General features: G+C 39.3%; 1 protein-coding gene across 1 annotated transcript; it reads right to left on the minus strand.

Annotated features, from left to right (window-relative positions):
* Positions 1-589: 589 nt before the first annotated feature.
* On the minus strand, positions 590-12,195 carry LOC136874175 (brachyurin-like). The gene is made up of 7 exons (XM_067147759.2): positions 12,082-12,195; positions 9,898-10,045; positions 7,022-7,193; positions 5,128-5,294; positions 4,494-4,589; positions 3,593-3,732; positions 590-827 (listed from the first exon to the last, which is right to left on the minus strand). Exons 1-7 carry the CDS (start codon positions 12,124-12,126, stop codon positions 654-656), a joined length of 942 nt encoding a protein of 313 aa, XP_067003860.2. The 5' UTR covers positions 12,127-12,195; the 3' UTR covers positions 590-653.
* Positions 12,196-19,421: the final 7,226 nt, after the last annotated feature.

The following is a 19,421-nucleotide window of genomic DNA, read 5'->3' on the forward strand; positions in this document are numbered from 1 at the left end:
ATCTTTTTGGTAGTTAAATGTCATGAATTTTGAGGTAATTAATGTCGTCAGTTGTAGGATGTTTACGTATAGTTCTGTCGAAATGTGAATGAATTACGACTAAATACTCCATATAACTGTAACTTCCTCTACAAAGACCTTTTCATTTGGTCCACTTGCTATCGTGGTATCGAAGTTTCACTGCACAGAAATCTCGCATGGAAAAATTTCTGTCACCTTGCCTTCTCTGAAAATCGTGCATGTACAATAGTTAGTAGTAGACCTGCTAGTATTATTGACGTTTCTTAGATGGGCCTACAAGGTTTTATTAAGTTGATGACTTGGGCCATTCTCTTTCTTTCCAGGTAGGCCTTATGGTCACAGGACTGAGGCTAGGAAGTTAGTTATCGTGACTTTATATCAAGTGCAGGCCATGTGTGAAAATGGGAAACCACGGATTATTGTTTTTTCAGGGCTCCCGCAGTGGGTTCTGAACCCACCATCTTCCGAATGCAAGCCGAACCGTGCAAGCTTGCCAGGTGGGGCTATAAAGAGTGGAAACCCACAGGTTCTTCATTCCCCCTAAGGTGTTTCAAATAATACAACTAAATATGTATGACTTATTTTATTCATGTACTTCATCCGTACATTCGTCTTCACAATCATACTTTGACTTAAGATCTGATGGCAATTCCAGCGTTGGACGAGATCCAGCTGAGGTAGCTAGTTACCCTGGTGAAAGCTGCGGGGTATGAAGCCGGGCAGCCATTGGCGCCGAAGGAAACAACACCAACTTCAGTGTAGCGTCCATCACTCTCGAGGACAACGAGAGGGCCGCCACTGTCACCCTGTTGAAGAAGAAAGTGTCATCATTATTAAGTCTATCTCTCCCAGTAATGTACTTGGAGGAGACATTTGGCGGAGTAAAACATAAATTTCTCACAAGAATATTACAGGAAATGGAAAATATGTTTGAAAGCTAGTGCTGGCAACAGGAGAACGTAGTGAAAGATTACGTTAATGCAACAGACTAAATGGAAACTCGACGAGGTGTTTGTCAAGGTTATGTTGTTTACCATCTATTCAGACTCTAGGCGTCATTCACAGTTTTGAAAGTGGGACTTAAAATATAAATACGTTCAGATATGCAAATGACGCGCTAATCCTTGCTAGTAGTGTTGAAAGTCTATAACGAATACGGGTCTAAGTACCAACACCAAACAAAAAATTACTGGTGCTTTTAGGCAGAGAAAGGCAATAAAGCCACTCTGAAACTGAAAAAATAACAAATAAAAGAATAAGTGAAGTTAAGTATCTTGGTTGCTGAATGACAGATTATAGTTGGGAATTAGAAGCCGAATAGAAATTCCAAGATCAACAATCACGAAATTTAAAATGTCATTGTGTGATGACACATCCCTTAAGCTTTAATCCACTTTAGATAAAACACTTCACAGTTTGCTATGAAAATAAAAATCCACATGTTACCATATTTTACTCCCTTTACATAAAAACAGTGTTTTGGTGGCGCAATGTTGCCGGTTTTCTTGCGGGTGGAGTTTGATTGGTTATTAAGTCCGCCTATTTCCTCTACTGTTATTGTTGTGTAGTAAACAGCGGCTTTTCATGTGTAAGTAGGTAAAATATTGATTTTTTTTTTACATAAAATAAAGAAATAAATGAACTGGATTAAAGCCACTATATATATATATATATTTATTAATAATAAAGCCAAGCTTTCAGCCAAATTGCATTGGCCTTCATCAGGGCATGTAAAGTTTTGCCTCCGACAGTGAGCAAAGAAATTATCTGAAGGAACATGGAAGTCATGCCCGTACTATCCACGGCCTACCCTACTAACTGGACTATTTCAGTATTATAATCGGATCTCCTTATATAACAGAGCCCGAGGTCATTGTCTTCTAGATATTGTTGTTCTTTAGATACTAAATTACAACTCACAGTCCCATATATAGTCAACAATAAGCATTATTAATGTCCAATAATGACCATTTTCTCTAGCAAGTTAACATTTCCGGCTTAACCCTCTACTGCCCAATGTGACTTTGAAGTCACACATCATTCTGTACACATTTTCTACTGTTAGAATGCAATTGAGTCACTACTTCCCAGTGTAACTTTCAAGTTACAGTATGGCTGTGTGATTTTCAACTGTTTATAGTTTAATAGTTATATGCATAAGCCACCAGGAAGCGCCAAATGTATGGTTGGGAGCATTCCCAGGCACATGGCGGATAGCTAGTTTTACAATTATGTTTTGTGTTATTACTAACAAATTATATGCATAAAAAATATAGAAACCAAAGGTAAGCATCTTGAATATTTCATGAGACTGTTATTTTACAAATTAGTCAATTTTCACATATCAGAACATTACTGCCCAGTGTGACCTGGAAGTCACAAACCTAATTTTTGAAAATCAAAAATGCAAATTCAATAAAAACTGCATTTATGTGTAGTTTACAACATATTTACTTAGTATATGGCAGAGAATTTTTTTTAAAACACAACAAAATAATTTGGGCAGTAGAGGGTTAAGAAAGCATGGTACATAGAAGTATCGATTTGAAAATTTGTATTTTTCCTCGAGCAAAAGGGTTATTAAAAACTTCAGCAGCGTATGTTAATATTAAGTCTGGTCTACTACTTCGTATTGTGGGGTCTTATTATGAAGTTACTGCAATATGTTCTCTCATTATGCCACAGTTAGCACAGCTTAACTACCCATCTATAATGAATAACACAACTATAGCTTCATAGATGAATCCTCACAGATGTATGGGCTGAATATGCCACTAAAGGACAGGTATTACGAAGACCAAACTGAAAAATATACAACTTCTGAGCACCATCAAATGGAGAAAAGTAACATACCTTGGTGGTGTAAAATATGCAACTTTTCAACTAGTTCTGAGAGGCAGATATGAAAGGCGCAGAAGAGTATCCGGTAGGTGAACATGATGTGTCAAGAATATTCAAGATAGGACGGGCATGAAAGGCATTGAGGTACTGCGTGGTATTGCTGAAGATCGAAGGGTAATTTCCATGCTAATTGTCATCATCCAGAAGACAAGGCCGGATGCATAGAAGAAGTATGAAGTAATGAAATAAGAAAATGGAAAGGAACATCCCGTAACAATCAATTGAAGCAATATGACTACCTCTCATTAGCCTTGATCTCATTGTAAAGTGTAAGAAATCAGGAGTTAAATTTCTCTAGAACCAGTAAGTGAAGAATTTTGCAGAACAGACGCAATTAAACAGAGAAATAATGCTCATACAACGAATAAGGCGAGGACTAACTTCGCCAAAAGTAATTTTATACCCAGATTAATTACGTCTTCTTTGTAGAAGTTCATAATTTAAAGGCGTTGGATGTCAGAGTGTTACCAAGTTTAATCCTGACTCAATTTGTTGGCATTCAAAGTGCACAGATATGCTGGCTATTTCCAGTATATTCTCAGTTACGTGGTGGAATTTCCTGCGGGATCGGCGTTTCCAAAATCCATACAAAAAATAAGTGAAGTGAAACCAACAACTTAAAGAATTCAAAGTGTTAGAAACAACCATGAAATAGAAACAGAATACTTACATTGCATGGGCTCCTACCGTTGACACCTGTCGTGCAGATTTTGGAAGCGTTGATGGTGCTACCGAAGTATCTAGCACAGTTGGTGTTGGTGATAACTGTCAGGTCTGCGTAGTTGAGTGTGCTGCTGACACCACTGTTTGCTGTTGAAATATATAAATATTAACAAGTTTCTGAATCATCGGTTGAAAACAGTGTAAAAATTGATATAAACCTACGTATTCTACAATGACATACACATTTTAAATATAAATGTATTACAGTGGCACTAACTTTAGTCAGTATAATGTTATTGAACGAATATATAACAACTTAAAAAACCAAAGCAAAGTCACCTCCGTACAGGCCATGAACGCCCTTGGAGGAGTGGAAGGTAAAGGCTTCCACCATTGTTAACCTCGACACGTGATGAGGAAGAGTGGTTAGCTCTACGCCCGGCCGCCTTTGGCCCCAGGAATTAACCTGGTACTCATTTTTGGTGTAGGCTGAGTGAACCTCAGGGCCATATGCACCCCCGGAAGTGGAAATATCGTTTCTTAAACTTCTCGACTTCCTGACAGGGATTCGAACCCACGTCCTTCCGGGCGAACCGAGCACGCCTTTACCGCCTCTGCCAGGCAGCACCTCATATATAACAGCTTGGTCGAGAAAAATATTGGATACATTAATTTTTTTGCGAAAATATAGTGAAGATAGTAAATAAGATTGAATGTTGGGAGATAATTGGACTGGCATAGCTGAAGTTTGTTGAAATACGTGTCTTATTATGAAGTTACTCCAATATGATCTCTCATTATGCCACAGTTAGCACAGCTTAACTACCCATTTTTAATGAATAACACAATCTGAATGTGAGCATCAAGATTGCATTGTATAATAATTACTCTTAATGAATGGAACTTACAGCTTGTACGACCCCAACCGCTGACACGTACGGCTGATCCGGCGAAATCCTGGCTAGCTTGAGATGATCGGGGAAGTCGTACGGGGCTGATGTATGCTGCAATAAAGACATCATTCTATAGATGAAAAGAAATATAACAGTTACACTAAAATCTCTAAATAAACTTCACAGATCTCAGAAGATTTTTTGTTTCTGTTGCCGGTATTGTTTCATTTTTTAAAATTTGCACTGCTATGTGTTGTGTGCATTTGTAATTAACTCGATATACAATTAAACAACAAGGTTGTGTGACAGTATAATTTGTGTTAATTCATTTATATTGATAGCAATGTTTCCAATAAGGCGTCTGTTAGCTGCATTGATTTGTATACAAACACTTTGTTTGATATATGCATATGGTGACTTTGGAAACTTAGTTAAGAGTTACAGTCGGTTTTGGAAACTTAGTTAAGAGTTACAGTCGGTTTTGGAAACTTAGTTAAGAGTTACAGTCGGTTTTCTCTTTAGTTGGAGGTTATAACCATTAGATTATTACAGAATGAGATTGCATTGAACCATAACAGATTACAGCTATAGAAGATTTAACAAAATATCATCTTAATAGCAACTGATATAAATATAATTATGTACGTACTGCTGCTGGATACGGAAGATGTCAGTCTCAAAAGGGAGATGTCATTGTTGATGGTGTTAGCGTTGTAGCTGGAGTGCTGGATCTTGTTACGGGTGCTCTGTGTGATTGCTCCACTCTGGGTTGAAGAGATGGAAGTTGCTCCCAGGGTGATGGTGAAGGTAGAAATGCTGAAATAAATTTATTCTTTTACATAATCTGTTGTGATTCATCTCAGCATCGGTACCAACAAATATAAAACGAACTGTCAAAACAAACTAATTTGAAACAAACTTAGTCGCTGTTGGTTTCATGGTGTGCGAATTCTGACAATTTATAAACCTTTGTCTTTCTACTTCACTTTCTAAACATAGTAGACAAAATTAAGCAAGTTATTAAAAATTTACCATGTTAGTGAATTTATATTTAATTTCACTCACTATACATTTGTTTGTTTTGTCAACTTTTTTTTAAGAAAGCTGGAAGCCATAACAACAAATATTTCACTACACTCCTTTGCCTTGCTCTTCCCCAGGGCAACTCTGGAATCCCTGACAAATCAGATATGGGGCCCCATTCTTCCTTCATCGAAAAGTACCAAACAGGAATTTTTATACCCCTAATAATGCGCACAGATGTACGTATATCTATTTTTCTTCAAAATTACAACACATTATTAATAACTAGTAATAAATATAAATGTCCGCCTCTGTGGTGTAGTGGTTAGCGTGATTAGCTTCCACAACCGGAGGTCCGGGTTCGATTCCCGGCTCTGCCACGAAATTTGAAAAGTGGTACGTGGGCTGGAACGGGGTCCACTCAGCCTCGGGAGGTCAACTGAGTAGAGGTGGGTTCGATTCCCATCTCAGCCATCCTGGAAGTGGTTTTCCGTGGTTTCCCACTTCTCCTCCAGGCAAATGCCGGGATGGTACCTAACTTCAGGCCACGGCCGCTTCCTTCCCTCTTCCTTGCCTGTCCCATCCAATCTTCCCATCCCTCCACAAGGCCCCTGTTCAGCTTAGCAGGTGAGGCCGCCTGGGCGAGGTACTGGTCATTCTCCCCAGTTGTATCCCCCGACCCAAAGTCTGAAGCTCCAGGACACTGCCCTTGAGGCGGTAGAGGTGGGATCCCTCGCTGAGTCCGAGGGAAAAACCGACCCTGGAGGGTAAACAGATTAAGAAGAAGAATTAATATAAATTATGAATTTATGGGTGAGACTACAAGTGTCTGCGCATTTTGTGATACGTAGACGTCAGTTTGAATGCGGGAGATTGTGGGTTTGGCATCCGGAAGACGGTTTTCCGTGATTTTCCGTTTTGCCTTAATTAAGGGCACGGTCGCTTCCTCCCTACCCATATCGCATCGTCGTCATAAGACCTATTTGTGTCGATGTGACGTAAACAAAATTGCAAAAAATTAAATAACATACATATATCCTGTATAAATATATTTTCTGTCCCATTGCAGATTGCCGAATAATAAAAGCTGAAGGCAATACCGTCTGAATAAAACTTGCTGATCAGTCAGTTATCTGCATTGTCAAAGATGAACACAAACAACCACAGAATTTTGAAATAGGAAACCAGAGACGTGGTATGAAAAAATATTAGGCTTAATACCGTAAGTGAATACTTTTCGCCAGTATTTTTAATTGGGCTTCCAATTATTAAATCACACAATCCATTAAACTTTCGGGCTTCCTAAAATCCCGGGTCCTCGGACACTTTCTCCGTGCCACAATCACCCCTTCCGTTTCGGTGGCCCTCGCAAGTAGATATTTGCGTCTGAGTTAGCTACTGTGTGTGGGATCATTCACACTTACACTATAAAATGAGGACATGGGTCAGCCTTAATATTACCTGCTGAAAGAATATATGGTGAATATAAATAATATATATAGAATATAATATCTACTCACCCGTCGGTACAGTGAGCTGCCGTGAGGACGTAGTTGTTGGAGATGAGAGATCCACCACAGAAGGAGACACTGTCCAGTCTGATGGCTGCCTGCCAGGGGAACTGACCACGAGAAGCAGCGCTTCCACCGATAACACGTCCGTGGATAGCGGCGTGAGAGACTCCGGCATCAGCTGGAATATGAATAATATGACTTTTACATGACTGAAAGAGGAGGAATAGCGATTCGTGAGAATCTCATGTGCAGTGGCCTGTTATAAAAAAAGGAACTTCCTAATGTAATAATGTTATTTTGCTTTACGTCCCACTAACTACTTTTACGGTCTTCGGAGACGCCGAGGTGCCGGAATTTAGTCCCGCAGGAGTTCTTTTACGTGCCAGTAAATCTACCGACACGAGGCTGTCGTATTTGAGCACCTTCAAATACCACCGGACTGAGCCAGGATAAGTAACTTCATGTTGGTATGCAAAATAATAATAATAATAATAATAATAATAATAATAATAATAATAATAATAATAATAATAATAATAATAATAATAATAATAATAATAATAATAATAATAGATTTAAGTCACTGAGGCACTTGGTCTACGATCTCAACAGTTGTCTAGCGGATACTGGGGTAGCACCTGGCTTTTGTGACCAGGTTCAATACCTCTTACATCAGACAGTTCATCAGCTTGTACCACGAGGCTCAGAGAACGCCGTAACAGCAATTATTCCACAACTGTTGAAATCGTTAGACTAGTTACGATCTAAACTATAACCGCTACGTAGAAAGCAAGTATGCTACCTCTACATTATGAGACAATCTAGTAATGATAATGATAATGATAATGATAATAATAATAGGAATAGTAAGCACTGGCGTCTCATTAAATTCTAATATCTAAACAGACGCCAGATTATCATACAAAGAATTATTTAACGTGTCATTGGATTCCGTACACATAACTATCGCATAGCGACCAATTCAACAACTTCAAGGATAGGAAATACAATTTATTGTAAGATACAGTTAAACTTTCCCGTAATTGAAATTATACATAGCATAAACCTGTATTTAATGTACACATCCCTTTAATTAGTAAAATGTACGTTAAACCCCATGTTCATATTTTTATACTTACTCAGAACGGAAAACGCTGTCTTTATCTGACTGTGGTTATTCGCATTTAAAGAATAAACCTATCCCCTAGAAACTCTTATTAGAAGAAGGTAAAATTGTCCAACATTTAAGAGTGAGAATGTGTCGACAAAATAAAAGGAAGGTGTACATATGAAGGTCATTAATGTGATGAATATGAAAGACAGCGTACATCTCACTGTTTATGTTTAATGCCGTATGGCTTCTGGAGACGCCTAGGGTAGGTTTTACGAGTTGGCACTTGAAAGTCCACCTGTGAGTCTTTGAGAATGGATTCCTACTTATGATGAATTTTAATTCTGAAATCGGTACACACACCCAGCGGAATTAATCAATGAAATTTAAATTCCCTGACACGGGCGGGAATCGAAACCTGGACCGGTTGGACCAAATGCCAGCACGCTAGCCATTTAGCCATGGAATCAAATACAGGTCATCGAGATCAGAAGAGAACAGTGTTGTACAAGAGAAATCGGATAGGAGGGAAGAAAATTAAGAGTATGAGTAAGTGGAAACCCAGCGTTCACTCTGGTCTTTCTCACCCTTCGTGAACTCTTCGTTTCTTCTCTTCACGACAGCGTTAGATTTGCTTAGCGCTGAGAGTCTTGCATTTCGAAACCCTTCCCTTCCTCTAGCCGATACCTTCAGTCCTAGAAGTGTCCGAAATATATCATTTTCTCCTTTTATAGGAAGGACTGAAATTGGCAGCCTGCGAATGGCCATTCGTCAGACACTCCGCAGATGCAAGTTGTATGCTATGGAAAGAAACTGTGGTACAGTACAATGTGTTCATATTGGGGGTTGGTGTCACAGTCGTTGTAAAGGATACGTGTAATAGGAAATTTGCCCTCCCACATCATTCACAAGGTTTCACAACCTGTTAGTGTGCAATTGCGAGGACTTGTTGTTTACAGTTACTTGTGTTTGATAGTGGTGATTATTGTTTTAAGAGGAAGAAAAATTAGGCAAACATCCTCTATTAACACTAATTAGAAAGAAAAATTAAAGGTATCCAACTTTTCGAAAAATGAAGGTATTGGTTAAAGAAAGGCCGTGAAGGGCATCAAAATGAAAGACTTCCTAGGATTCTCAACATAATATCGTCGGGGTTGAAAAGAACAAGTGTTAAATAAGGGAGTTCGGAAAGGATAGATGAAACCTGACACAAGCAAGTCGAAGCAATGCCAGAACACTGATAAGGTCCCCGTGGTCGCCAGCTAAGAGCCCTGGGGCCAATCTTTTCGCCTCCTTGGACAGACAGGGGATACTGTGCGTATTATTCTACCACCTACACCCACAAGGTGGATGAGTTAGACACCTCAGTTTTAGTTTTCATATTCAGCTTCCCTCGTTCAACATTTCTGTCAGGTTTACTCGGCCCAGGTCAGACTTTCAGTTTTATATCTCTCATTACGCTTGTATTCGTCTTTATCCTATGGAATTTAGCTTATAATTCCGATGTATATACCTATAATCCTGACCAAAAATCATACAAATTATAATATTATATCTTCTTCTATGATGAAGTCCATAATTAGTTTTCTTTAGAAAATATTTAAAAAATTCTCCTCGGTACTGAAAATGATACGGTAAATTCTCTCTTAAGGGTCACTACTTCGTGTTTAAAGTTATAAATTGAACTCGTCTCCAAAGCTAATAGCCTACTGTCAGGCAGCAAAACAGGAGTGATAACCTGCTAAAGGAGCTCACAAGGTTTGTATCTTACCAGGCTGTGGCTCGGTGCCCTCATACACAGCATTCTCCTCTTCCTTCACCTCCTGGTTGGCCATGATCTCCTGCCACTCATCCCACGTGTACGAGGGGTCTGTGGGCATCACACGACTGACCCGCTGGAGGTGAGTCCAGTCCTCAGCCTGGAAGACAATAACTACATGGTCACAAGAGTTTGTAGTAATAATAATAATAATAATAATAATAATAATAATAATAATAATAATAATGGCATATGGCTTTTAGTGCCGGGAGTGTCTGAGGACATGTTCGGCTCGCCAGATGCAGGTCTTTTGATTTGACTCCCGTAGGCGACCTGCGTGTCGTGATGAGGATGAAATGATGATGAAGACGACACATACACCCAGCCCCAGTGCCAGCGAAATTTACCAATGATGGTTAAAATTCCCGACCCTGCCGGGAATCGAACCCGGGACCCCTGTGACCAAAGGCCAGCATGCTAACCATTTAGCCATGGAGCCGGACACAAGAGTTTGTGATATTCAATAAGGCGAGCGAAATTTTGTGGTAGACTCTATGTTCTTTACTACTACTGAACACATTACAACGCAAGAAACGTCCTCACGATTTTGATCCAAATGACAATGCACAAATTCTGAAGTCATTTCCCAAACAAAGTAACAAGAAAATATTGCAAATAGTGAAGTGAATTTCATGTATGTGCAATTACTGAGTAAAAGAATTAAAATTATCTTGTAAAACTTGTCGTAAATTTCAGATTTCCATAATGTCTACGAACTGTACAATGTTTTGCGGCAGTTATAATAATAGCATTCATTATCTCATAATTTTAGAAGTTTTCTCCCGCAGTTTGTGCATCGTGTTAGTTAATGAGTATCGTTTCAAAATGCATTGTGTTTCATTTAAAATATATTTGCTGTTCTATTGTAACCAGACACTACCATCAGAATGTATTGATCTATCTAAGGCATTTGATAGGGTAGATCATGGGAGACTACAGGGAAAAATGAGTGCAATTGGACTAGACAAAAGAGTGACTGAATGGGTGGCTATATTTCTAGAAAATAGAACTCAGAAGATTAGAGTGGATGAAGCTTTACCTGATCGTACAATCATTAAGGGGTAATTCCTCATAGCAGTATTATTGGACCTTGATGTTTCCTTATGGTATAAATATATATAAATGGTATAAGTAAGGAACGGGAATTATAGATACGGCTTTTGCGGATATGTTATTCAGTGCGGAGTAATAAATATGTTACAAGATTGTAAGCATCTGCAAAAAGTCGTCGACAGTGCTATGAGATGGACAGCAGGCAATAGTATGATGACAAACGGGGTTAATGGTCAGGTTGTGAATTTTACTAATAGGAAAAGTCCTCTCAGTTTAAATTACTGCATTTATGGGGAGAATGTTCCTAATGGGGATCACTGTAAGTACCTAGGAAAGTTCTTCATTAGGGTAATCACATGAACGGGATTTTACACAAAGGATACAGATCGCTACACATGGTTATGGGAGCATTTAGCGGCTGTAGTAAGGATGTAAAAGAGAGGGCATATAAGTCTCTGGTAAGACTTCAACTAGTGTATGGTTCCAGTATATGGGACCCTCACCAGGATTTCTCGATTCCGAGCCTGGAAAAATCCAAAGAAAAGCAGCTCGAATTGCTATGGGTGATTTGCACAAAAAAAAAAAAAAAAAAAAAAAAAAGAAAAAAGAAAAAAAAAAGTAGCGTTATACACCTTTTGCAAAGTTTGGACTGGGAGAACGTGAGGGGAAAGGAGAAGAGCCCGTTCGATTAAATGATATGTTCTGAGCTGTCCGTGGAGGGATGGTATGGAATTACATTAGTAGACGAAGAAGTCTGAGTGGTGGTATTACTTGTATAGGAAATATCACAATATGAAAAAGGTTGGAATTGAAGAGGATATATTGAGGAAAATATTCAGTTATAAGAAAAGGAGTTAGGGATTGTGATAATTTGCCAAGGGTGATGTTTAATAAATTTCCAAATACAGTACTTTGCAATGATTTAAGCAAATTCTAGGTAAACAACAGATAGGGAATCTGCCACCTGGGCGACTGCGCTAAATGCAGATCAGTGGTATTTGATTATTTTTATAGTATTTTTTCAAGCGTTCTTAACCTATTTAACTACTTGACAACAATATGCTGTAAACATAAGTTACTAACCTGTGCAGCGGCCACGAGCAGAACAAGAGCGATCACAAACTTCATGTTGACTTCTGGTTCTAGCAGCTAACTACTCTGAATGTTCACAGATCAAACCTACTTTATATACTCCTAACTGACCAAATGACTTAAGATTAATTTCATATCAACATACTCTTAATGGTGTATTGATCTTTACGAAAGACTTTAATCAGTGGATGAGAAAAAAGATAACAAGACCAAGTGAAATAGAGTAGGCTACTTTACGAAGGTCGCCTGTCATCAGCTTCAATCTCTCGATAGGATAATATTGACGAGAATTCCGACAGGTAAAAGAATGGGGAAAACCAGCAGATTTCTTTATTCTATAATTAATACTTAGTTCGTCAAGCTTGAGTAAATAAACATTATCTGCTCTTAATTACGGGAGTTCTGGCGCAATTGTTCAGTACCGGCGATTGCTAAGTCCTGAGTCTACGCGTTGCCTACGAGATATACAAGGCCGGGAAGTGGACCGACAGAAATGCGGGTCGCAAGTGGTTTTACGAACGTCCGCTAGAGGTCTCGACATAGTGCTATGCTGCTCGCCCAAAATACATTCAATTAATAGTACATGTTGGTTTCTAAACACGTAAACATCTACAAATAATGAAGTTAGGACCACCTAAATGTGATTTCGAGTGATTGGATGTAAATTAAAGCACATTTAAGTGGTATTTGGAATTATTTTAGGCCAAGTCAAGTGCGATAATTAATAAAAGTAATACATTAAAAATGACTTACCGTGATCACTGCTCGTATCACTCACATTTTAAAGATCTTCCAACTTAAAAGCTTCGTCCTGAAGTTCTTTTCCAAGTCATGAGCATCTGTAATTGTATGAGTTTCGTTGTCGAGGAGTATTGGTTTTAAAAGTTTTGTAATGAGAGTTACAATCAGTACTCTCTGATCACACTCGCCACATTTGAATGCCTCAATGAACTTTGGAACAACAAAAACGTGAAGTTTTTAAACAAAATTCGTATTTCCCAGATAACGTAATGAGTGACGCGTAAAATTCAACATATTTTTCAGGAAGTAAACAATTTCTTTTGAGGGGTAGCGTAATGCTCCACGATCTTTCATCCTAATGAGGCACATCAATGGACTGTCAGTAGTGGTCGAGGATATCTGTCCCAAGCAGGATTCACAGTTGGAATTTTCCTCCTCAACTCGAACAAGATAACCACATATCATGGCCAAGGAAGACAACTCCAGAGTGACAGGTTTTTGCTGAAAACACATGGTGCCATTTAAAAGCATCTAAGATATTATAAAACTACCGGGCGAGTTGGCTGTGCGGTTAGGAGCGCGCAGCTGTGAGCTTGCATCCGGGAGATAGTGGGTTCGAATCCTACTGTCGCCAGCCCTGAAGATGGTTTTCCGTGGTTTTCCATTTTCACGCCAGGCAAATGCTGGGGCTGTACCTTAATTAAGGCCACGGCCGCTTCCTTCCCACTCCTAGCCTTTTCCTATCCCATCGTCGCCATAAGACTTATCTGTGTCGGTGCGACGTAAATCCAATAGCAAAAAAATTCAAGATATCTTATTCCTATTAAAAATAGTACATCTGAAAGAAAATAGAATAATCGCGAATTGATTAGTTAGCTTACCTTCGAGCGTCTCATCAAGTAGGCCTATTTCCAGAATTGTTGCTGATCAGGATTACGATTGTAGTGTACTCTGGGCTTGATAGCCATTTCATCTATGATAAGGGACCCTAACGTTTCCTCCACGCATGTCAAATTCATGGCTTCGTAATGGAGGTTTTCTTTAATGAGGTGGTGGTTGTGATTATTGTTTTAAGGGGAAATACAACTAGGCAACCGTCCTCTACATATATAACACTAGTCCGAGGGAAAAAATGAAAGGATCCGACACTTCAAAAATGAAGATATCGGCCAAAGGAAGACAAGGACCACGTGAAAATGAAAGAATCCCTAGGCCTGGGGAACCTAATACCGTGGGGGTCGGAAAAAACAAAAAGATGACCAAGAGGAGTCTGATAGGATAGATGAGAGTGAGGAGCCTAGCACAAGAAACTGGAAGCAATGGCAGGACTCAGCTAAGGGTCCCGTGGTCGCTAACCCATTCTCGAAAGTTCAGAGCCCCTGGGGCCCCTTTTAGTCGCCTCTTACGATAGGCTGGGGATACCGGGTGCTATTCTACCGCCCCCACCCACAATGGGATCTTTAATGAGGGGTGTTGTTCTAGATTTTTCGATTCGAAAAGCCAACATAGGCCTAATTCGTGTCTTTTGATGCGGTAGTCGGAGGCAGTAGAGTGATCTAATGAATCTGTAACCCATAATCTGAAGTCTCAATATTTAAAATGTAAATTACAGACTCTGGATGACGTCCCAGGCGACCAAAGCGAAACTAATTTGCCCCCACCCCCGTCCGGATGTAGCAATTATCCACTTCTCCTTTAAAATTGGATCGGCTGGAAATGATTGAAAACTCCAATTGTTCTCCGTTTTCTTTTTTTACGAATTGGACCTACAGTACGATATACCATATTTTATAGAGTATATGAAATTGACTTCGAGTTCATTTGAACACTAACAGTAAGTGAAATCTATAAGTAAACGTATTTAAAAGCACTTTTCTCCATTTGTTAATACACCACAGCACATGAAAACTATAGCATGATGTCGAGACATCTGGCGGCGGTACTACGAACCTGGTTGGGGACGGTTTTTATGCTCAGAACTAGCGCACACTTCCCGGCCTTGTATATCTCGTAGGCAGCGGTCTACGTCTGCAAGATCTTTCTACGATCGGGCGCCTCTTATAACCAACATAAGTGAAAGGAGCATTAAAACATTTAACAATCTCTGTATCATTATCTTGTAGTGCCTTCTCCATTACTGAAGATTGGCCACAATCATAGCGGGCTGCCCTCGTCAGTCTACTAGAATATAGTCCTGTCCAATCCCGTAGTTTCCTCATTGAAGAGTGTTTCCTTCGACCGCGACAATCTGCGTCAATCAATTTTACCCGGCATGATCAATTTTAGTAGGTTTTTCTTTTCATTCCTGATAATATGCCCAATGCAGGTTATTTCTTTTTTTGACTGTACACACCAACATTCATTCCCTCCTCATGCGCGGATGCGCTTCTCCGCACAGGGCTCTTCTTAATAGGAGTTGGACCTATGCGCAATTTGTCTACACCCGCAGCCCGCGCGAGTAATTGTGTTACTATGTCAGCGGCTGGCGCTAGCGAAGAGAATGTTATCCAAGTGTGGGTAGATCTAAATAGTGCTGTGAATGGTACTGTGCAAGGTGACAGCAGTGATGGAGAGAAAGACTTTGTTACGGAAAAGTTACACTAATCTGATACTGAGGAAAGAATTACTATATCAAACAAGATGGTGTTAGTACGGCTCGGAAGTTGAGAAAAAGTCCCTTTTTCTTTCGAGTGTCTGTAGAAGATGCCCAACATTATATATTGCACCTGTCCACGGCCTCGACAGAGTACAAATAATAAAATCCGGCTTCACATATAGGCCACGGATGGAAATCTTATTGATGAAGAACTTCGGAAATCAAACCCGGGCGTCGAAGTCCCATCCTCCCTACTTTAATTCAGCGCAACGGCTACTCTCGAGAGCATACGGGTAGTAGTTATATTAGATAAATAAACCGACATGTGAGATAAATTAATACCTTGAAAGTAGGGCACTTTAGTAAGAGGAATACACTATCTACTAAGTAATAAAAATTGATTCTTACTGAATTAACAACCTAATTTTAATCACTGAGAGAAATAACTGTTTAAGAAACTTATACACACAAGAGATGCCACAGAATTTCCTGCGTAACAATTTTTTTAAATTACACTTAAGCTTAATGCACGTGTAATGCACTTTAATGTCTTTGTCGGTTAGTTATTCACTCCTGAATTTCATTCTGAAATTCCCAATCCACAACCAATTAACACCGCATATATTATACTTCACTACAAATCAATAGGGACCGCTCCCTTTCACCTTAATACTGATATCATTAGTATATCCACTATACTGAGACATAACAACATACATTACATGAAGAAAATAGTGGCACCTCTGGTGAACCATTTTTACAGAGTCGAAATCGTGGACATGGTTTTTAACAAGTACACTCCATTTAATGCACTAACTACGCAGTCATGAAAATCGCGTCGTCGCGTATCACTATAATTCTTACAATATCACAGTATACCTTACTTCCGAGAATACGGGTATCTCCGGGGTAACAAAGTTACCTCTAATATATACAATGCGGACACTTCAACGTTTATTAGCCTGTAACTCCACAAATGTATCAACATACAATTTACACACAACAAAGCAATAATACATAAAGTATGGTGGAGCATTATCCCTGTAAACAAATAATAATACACGTTAATGCTCTCCGGGATCTGTGACCCCTTAAAGGTCTTCTGGTATCGAGACAAGGACTTCGATACCAATCATGTGTCGAACCATGCCGTCTTAGCTTTGAGGTGCTATTTGAAATTCCCTATAACGACTTTATTTAAATGCAATAATTGGAGGGAATACGTGAACGACCGGCATATAGCCTTGCGAAATTGATGAATCTGCTGTGTGACAGATGCCTCAGTTTGGAGACACGTCACAACTTTGTCAGATGCTACGTATATTCAGTGCTTCTTGACACTGTTGACCTCGGAAACCATCACCAGTGATGGTATACCTTCACTGAAACTTCCATTTCCACTATAACATATCTACTCCAAGGACTTATGTGAAATTCTTGACGTATAATACCAGTTGTATAATCTTAGGTACAATTATTTGAAATCATAAATAAGAGTTTAAAACATGTGTACATCAATGGATGTCACTATCAGATAACCATAAAATCTCAGGTAAAATTCTAATAAGGGTTTCATCAGTGCCCGACATTTCAGAAGCCTTCTTAGGATCAGCGAAAGACCTTCTGGCCGTATTACAACCGTTGGCCGACCCAAAACCTTGTTTGGTTTTATCAACAATCTCAACAACAATTCACTTCACTGGTCCAAGAGTTGCCATGATACACAACTGAAGAAAAAAAGAGTAACAGAACTACACAATTCAAAACAATTTAAATTCTCAACAGAGTCTCTTTGAGAGTTCACTCTGTTCGCTGAGCAAGTTTAATCTGCTCACGGCTAGATGTTTCTTTCTGAGGAAACATTCAAAATTCGTTTCCTGCGATGTACAAGCAGCCTTGAATCTTTAGGGCATTTTGGGTTATTTTCGACCAAAAAATCCCTTAGGGTATAGAATGGAAGAACCATTGGTCAGTAGGTAAACAGTCAAGATTAGAAGAGAATTGGAACCACAGATATTACAAAAAGCTTTACAGTTTATTAAATATTTAACTTTTATAATCGTCAATAGAAATTTGATTTCAAAATAATCTATATACATTGAAAGAATGGGGAATTTGACAGGACGCTTGATCTTAATCTTACGGTCACCGATCAGCGACGAAATAATTACAATGGAGAAGACTGAGGTCTAGCACTGTGAAGAGACACTTATTTGTGAAATGAATAAACATTGAATATGAAGCAGAAATTGTCGATTAAATATTTACAATTGAAAAACAGAAGTTGAATAGAAGAGAAATCTCTGTTGCGAATACATTCACGCAGTATCAATACCAGGTTTATTAATAGTAAATAACATTACCCTGATATTGATGTAATATATTTTAATATTTTCCTAACTAAACAGTACGAAAAAGGCAAAGTACCATTATATTTTGACATAGATAGAAGCCCATTTTCTTCTTTGTACAGTCCACTGAATAGATCAGTCTTCTTTGTCGCAACATACGGTTTATCAATTCATAGCCAGGACTTCAAGCAATCCTCAATAGCGAAGAACTGATGCAGTAAAATATCCTTGAGCTAGAGTTGAGTAGAGACGGCGACGTGTAGAATGCTGACGAGCGGCGAGTAATGACGTACACTAGATGCTGCTGGCTGAAGTGTGTCAACTAACCCGCCAATAATCAAAAAGTGCAAGGCGAAGTATGTACAAAATAGAGCTGAAAGGAAACTAAAAACTAAAATTACGTAAAAGAAATAGGAATAAACATATACAATTCAAAGGAATGTGGCCTACACGTAGGTCTTACGAGAAAATCTTTACAAAGACTAAAATAAATAATCACCGAAAACAACGAATGTAATATTAAATAATATTAACCAATCAGAAAATAAGGTAAAAAAGGAGGGCGTAAGGATACACGGAACCAATAAAGTTGTAGTTGATGAAACAATGTGACGCGGCAAGATTTAACCAATAGGAAAATGAAGTAATTAGGACATGAGGAAGACATATTTGCCAAGCAGTGAAGAGTGTGTGTTAGCTTACGGTAAACGCAGTGTCCTCAAGATCCGTCCTCTTTTTTGGTGACGGAGACTTCTGAAAGTGGTATTTTACCGTCGGATTCCATTTCCACGGTGAAACAAATGGAAGGGTTCTGGCGATTATGGTGATCCAGGAGAGGACAAACACACACCAGTAGATATCTACACGCAGATTTTCACCATCATCCTGCCAGAAACATGGTTTCTTTACGACGAATCGTATTGCTAAAACCTTACATAGGTACAATCTTCTTCTTCTTTCTCTACCGCATTTCACACACCTGTGGGGTTGTGTGTGCGAACTGTGTCGCACATGTGGATTTGGTCCTGTTTTAAGGCAGAATGCCCTTTTCGACGCCAACCCTATATGGAGGAATGTAATCACTATTGCGTGTTCCTGTGATGGTTGGTAATGTGGTGTGTTGTATAAATATTTACGTACGTACAATATACGTACTGTATTTGGAACTTCAATTAAGATTAAGCAACTCCTGCTACCAACTAAGAACAGTTTGCCTAAATTGCAACAGCCAGGTATCTACAGAGGTCGCTGTTATTGTGGCAAGGTTTATGTTGGACAGACTTAGTTTTTTTTTTCTATCTGCTTTACGTCGCACCGACACAGATAGGTCTTATGGCGACGATGGGATAGGAAAGGCCTAGGAATGGGAATGAAGCGGCCGTGGCCTTCAGTAAGGTACAGCCCCAGCTTTTGCCTGGTGTGAAAATGGGAAACGTCGGAAAACCATCTTCATTGCTGCCGATAGTGGGGTTCAAACCCACTATCTCCCGGATGCAAGCTCACAGCCGCGCGCTCGTAACGGTACGGCCAACTTGCCCGGTAGGGCAGACTTCGAGAACGATATTTACTCGCAATAATGAACCTAATAAGTGTATCTACTACTACTAATATGTTTTGATTCCTCTCCTGAAGGGGGAGGCGGG

Source organism: Anabrus simplex, chromosome 5, assembly GCF_040414725.1.
Source record: "Anabrus simplex isolate iqAnaSimp1 chromosome 5, ASM4041472v1, whole genome shotgun sequence".
Taxonomy (NCBI): Eukaryota; Metazoa; Arthropoda; class Insecta; order Orthoptera; family Tettigoniidae; genus Anabrus; species Anabrus simplex.